The sequence below is a fragment of the Vicia villosa genome, linkage group LG7, assembly GCF_029867415.1.
Source record: "Vicia villosa cultivar HV-30 ecotype Madison, WI linkage group LG7, Vvil1.0, whole genome shotgun sequence".
Taxonomy (NCBI): Eukaryota; Viridiplantae; Streptophyta; class Magnoliopsida; order Fabales; family Fabaceae; genus Vicia; species Vicia villosa.
Window position 1 is genome coordinate 115352856 of NC_081186.1, and position 5592 is coordinate 115358447.

General features: G+C 27.1%; 1 protein-coding gene across 1 annotated transcript; it reads right to left on the reverse strand.

Annotated features, from left to right (window-relative positions):
• Nucleotides 1–2494: 2494 nt before the first annotated feature.
• Nucleotides 2495–3127, reverse strand: LOC131620034 (ras-related protein Rab-2-B-like). The gene has a single exon (XM_058891059.1). The coding sequence runs from the start codon at nucleotides 3125–3127 to the stop codon at nucleotides 2495–2497; it is 633 nt and encodes a 210-aa protein (XP_058747042.1).
• Between the last annotated feature and the right edge of the window lie 2465 nt (nucleotides 3128–5592).

Below are 5592 nucleotides of genomic sequence, written 5' to 3' on the forward strand. Positions count from 1 at the left end.
TTGACCCAACATCTGACTTGAGCTCTCTTATATTCATATTCTCCTTCTTCACAAGTTGACTTCATCTCTAATCAACATGCCGTCTACTCATCTACGCTGTTTAAAAAATGCAACAAAACTTGAGTGATTATCAATTTTAAATAATAGGCTCAGTGTGATAATTTAGCAGTGTTTTTGAAATTGATATTGAACTCCAAATCTAAATTCACCGTTTTAACAAAAAAAAAAGCATTTTGCTTTGAGACAAAAAATTTCAATTTATTAGACTCAGTTTACACTTCATATTACAACAATTCCAATACTTTCTTGATGACTAACATTTACATGTTTATATTGCGATAAATTAAGATCAGAAAGAACAAGCTTCAGTTGAGTCTAAAAACTTGATATTATTTAACTCAAATACACAATTTGGCCATACAAAATAGTTCTAACAGTTAATGTACAAGAGCTTATCTCAAATTTACAGTTTATCATGCTATCTTCTTGCACCTCATTTTGAACACCGGATATTTTGGTAGAGAACAATATCATCTGATGCAAGCCCTTGAGTGGGACAACCTTCGTGAACTAACTCTGTTTTGTTTACCCATGCAAGCCCTTATCCAAGATGTATTTTCGAGTTCAAACACTCTGAGTATACTATTTCCAGCAATTACTTAACTGTAGGTTATTTGAAGAATAAATCATCAATATAATTCACAATAATACACAACCACAACTTAAATATGAATAATATCACAATATAAATTCCTTTGAAAAACAAACAATTCAATTGAAACCCTGAAGAGTCAATTAAATTAAGATTATTTCACTATCTACCAGTTCAACTCAAATACATTTTTTATGAATTTATGAATTTCATAAAATATAAACCCTATTCCCCAATTCCATAATTCCTGCATAAGAATTGAATCAACTTCAACTTAAAATACAAACCACAATCCCCAAATCACATACCGACTTCAAATTAAAATACAAACCCTCATCACCAAATCAACTTCAACTAAACATACAAAATTCGTATCAAATTCCATAATTTATGCAAATTAACTCAAATCAACTTGATTTTGGAAAAAAAATATAAAGATTAAGATGGATGCGAGCAGTTACTTGTTAAAAAAGAAGGCGTCGTTCCATTGTAAATCTTGGGGAGACAATAGCACAACAAAGAGGAAAATTTTTCATGACCCTTGGTTGAGGATAAGGAGAAGAAAATGAAGAAGGAGGCCAAGGAGAACTTTTCGATACCCTTGATAACAAAGTGAACAATGAACCGAATGGATGGTAAGAAGAAGGAGGGGAAGGAGATGAAGTTCGAGGCCAAGGTGGCCAACTTTCGAAATGTGGGTTTGAGATTTAGGGATTTCAATTCAGAATTGATTTTGTCAAATAATTTGTTTTTCAATTTAATATAAATTTTATAAAGCACTGATATGTAATAAATGAAAGTTTCATATAAAATAATGATGTGGCAATTAGAGTTTATAGTAGTGTGTTTTGATTGGCCATTTAAAATGACTGCACCATAAAAGTCAAAATGCCAACTTCACCATAGAAGCTCCCATGTATATATCACAACGGTTGGTTAGCGTAACCGTTGTGATATGTAGCGCGCAGTTTGCCTTATTATCTCGGTCTCAAGACCGTGATGGAAAACACCATTCATACAATCACCCTTTACCTCACATCGGTTGGTCAGACATTACGGTATCCCTTTTTCAATTATTGTAGTATTGCTTTTCCGAAGTAGTGTATGTGTTTAAAGGTAAAAAAAACATTTTTTTATTGTACTTATGAGCACACAAATATTTACCTGAAAGAAAATAGTCAGAAATTCTTTCTATAACAGTTTGGTTCGGTTAACCATAAAATCCAGTTCAGCACTTGACCATTACTTCAATTTGAAAGAAATTATGGCAGTTTGATTAGATTTTTTAAAATTCTTGTTAGGGTTTGATTCAATTCAGTTCATATTTTTAATTCAAACAAATCATATAAATTTTATCGAGAATTTTAATTTGACCTATAATTTTGATGATGAAGATGGCATTAAAATGTCATAAACATATTTTAGTAAATTTTTTAGTAATTAGTCGCAAACACTTAACAATTTCAATATTATATTCCATATCACACGTCAACTATCATAGTCTATTTTATTCGGTTAAAGAATCACGATGACGTTATTTTTAATAACAAGTAAAGATAAAGGACTTAATTCAAAAGTTTTACTAATTAATCATCTTATAAAATTTAAATTTACTTTCCTAAAAAATCCTAAAAATCATATTACAAACTTCATATCCAAATCCAAAAAATCAATAACATTGATCAAAATTTATTAAAACAAAACATAGTAATCAATAAATAAAAATATGATAATTTTTTTTTTTTGATGAAAAGACCCTGTTTCATTAATCAGAGGAAACAAAATATGATAATAAAAGAACTAAATTAAAGCATATAGGTTTGAATGAAAACATGTTGAAATTCAAGTGCAGCAGCTTCCACCAATAGCATAAGGATGCTTATGATTCCTACCTACTAATGGTTCACCATATCCAATTTTGATTCCTTGAGTTTCATTCAACTTATCAAATTCTCCATGTTTCATCTTTCTATATATTGCTCCAGCTGTTTTTACGAACGCTTCTTCAACATTTTCTGCACTTTTCGCTGAAACCTCCATGAAGATCAAACCATTCTCCTTCGCAAACTTCTCCCCTTCTTCAATACTTACAACGCGCTTCTTAGTGAGATCGCACTTGTTTCCGATTAACATAATGGTCATATTTGAATCAGCATGTTGCCTTGCATCTTCTAACCAAGTGGCCAAGTGATCAAATGTCTCTCTCCTTGTTATATCATAAACAAGTAATGCACCTGCTGCTCCTCTATAATATGATCTTGTGACTGATCTGAACATTTCTTGACCTGCTGTGTCCCCTATTTGTAACTTGATTGGTTTACTATCAATGGTGATCATCCTTGTGCCGAATTCGACTCCAATTGTTACGTCGTGGACAGGTTGAAAGCGGTTGTCAGTGAATTGAAGTTGAAGACATGATTTTCCGACTCCGGTGTCTCTGATTATTATGTATTTGAAAAGGTATGCATAAGACATTTTTTCTGAATAAGGAATTGACAAAAAGGAAGCTATATAGAGAGTGGGTTTTGTGTTGAAGATTGAAAAAAACGATGCAGTATTTAAAGGGATGAAAATCATAACAAACTTCCTACGATAGAGGGTAAAGTTCTTTTCATTTTTTTTAGCGAAATTTTGAAACAAACAATATTAACAAAATTCAAATTTTAATATGGAAAATTCAGTTAAAAAAACTTTTCCTTTTTTTTTTCTTCTCTTTTTTTGCTATTTTTTATCATTTGACTACGGACGCTTTTGATGTTTAGCTGATATATTTGTTGTATTTTGAATTTAATTGGACTTTATACGCTTTAATACTAGTAAGACACTAACAAATTGCTTATAAAAAAAAACTCATTAACAAATTTTTGATTTTTAAATTGATAATTTATTTTAAAATTTCCCTTCAATATTTCATTTATATGTTTTTAATAATTTTTTAATTATATTTTAAAGTGCGGTCATGCATAATTTTAGCATAATATATTGTTTACCAATAAATATTTTTGAATAAATATTTAGTTTTTATTTTGTTGATTAAGTAAGATATAGTTCAACTTAAAAATATTATTTAGGATTTAAACTCAGAAACTTTATATTTATGTGCGTAAGGTTTTGGTGGTTATTCTATTAACAACGAAAAAAATTACAATTTCTATTTAAAACTAGCCGTCTACCCGTGCGATGCACGGTAAATGTTATTTAATTTTTAAAAAAAATTATGTTTTAAAAAATAATTTAAAAATTTTATATTGATTGTGTTTTTTTATGTCATCAATAAAATATTTTAAATTTAGTAAAAAAATATATTTAAATTAACAAACATCAATAAAATAAAAGAACTTCAAAAGCAATAGCTACTAAAAAAAATATTAAAAAAAATCAATAAAATTAAAATAACATAATATATTATAACATTGAAATTAAAAAAATTAATAAATAATCTTATAACATTCATCTAATAATTCTCTATCTTGCACAGTCCAACTTCTTCAATAAATTTTTTTTAAAAAAATTATTTCATAATTCTCCAAAATTTATAAGTAAGAACTAACAAACATTAATAAAATTATAAGAACTTTAAAACCACCCAAAAACATAAAATAAAGGCTAATAAACATCAATAAAATTAAAAGAATATAATATATTATAATATTAAATAGTAAAAATAAATTAAAACATATTATAATATTTATCTTCAACCCTCCATTTTTCACAATTTCACTTTATTAACCATTTAATTTGTACCTGCAAAAAAAATCAAGAGTTAATAAACATTGACAAACTTAGAAGAACTTTAAAAGAAGGACTATTGTATAAAGATAATATGGAGAAGTGAAAAAAAAAAAAAAACTACTTTTGTTGGCTTTCTCTTGATATTGTATGGATGAAATGAAAATTTGTAAGTAAGTACTAACAAACATTAATAAACTTATAAGAACTTTAAAACCACCCACAAACAAATAATAAAATGCTGATAAACGTCAATAAAATTAAAAGAATGTAATATATTATAACATTAAATAATAAAAATAAATTAAAAAAATTATAACATTCATCTTCAAGCCCATCTTTCACAATTTCACGTCATTAACAATTTAATTTATACCTGCAAAAAAAAAATAAAGAATTAACAAAAATTAAAAAACTTAGAAGAACTTTTAAATAAAGATTATTGTATAAAGAGAACTACTATGGAGAAGTGAAAAGAAAACAATTAAAATCTAAGAAGAAATTTGTGTATGGAATCCAAGGTCTTCAAGAATAGATTCTTAAATAACTTCTACTAATTACAAATATTTGGAACTACAAATAATGGTATTAAAAAAGAGGTAGCATGAAGAAATTAATAATGTAAATATGGAGATCCAGACATATTCTTTTACAAATTGCAAATATTTGAAACTACAAAGTATTGAAAAAGAGAAAATGAGAAAATGGTGGAGCGGTTAACATTCTTCCACTAATCCACTAATTGCAATAAAATTGGTTAGTGAAAATATTTTTTTTTGGAAGTGTAAATGGTGGAGCGGTTAACATTCTTCCACTAATTGCAATGAAATTGGTTAGTGAAAATATGAGAAAAATGAGGAAGTGTAAAATTTTTTTGGTGTTAATTAATAGTAGAATGTGGAGCATTTCTTATAAAAAACAACTTTTTAAGGTTAGTAAGTGGTGGACAAATATTTTGGATGTTTAATAAATTATTAAAAAAGTGAAATTAAAAAAATGGAGAAGCTTGAAAAAACGTGGAGTGAAGGTGAAATATTATTATTAGACATTTTCTGTGGGAAATTTATTAATAGAAGTTTTTAAAAAGTGGAGTGAAGGTGAAATATTATCATTAGATATTTTTGTGGAAAATTTATTTCTAAATTAGAAAAATTGAACAACAAATTTGAAGAATATTTTAATTATATATACAATTCTTTCATCTATAACAT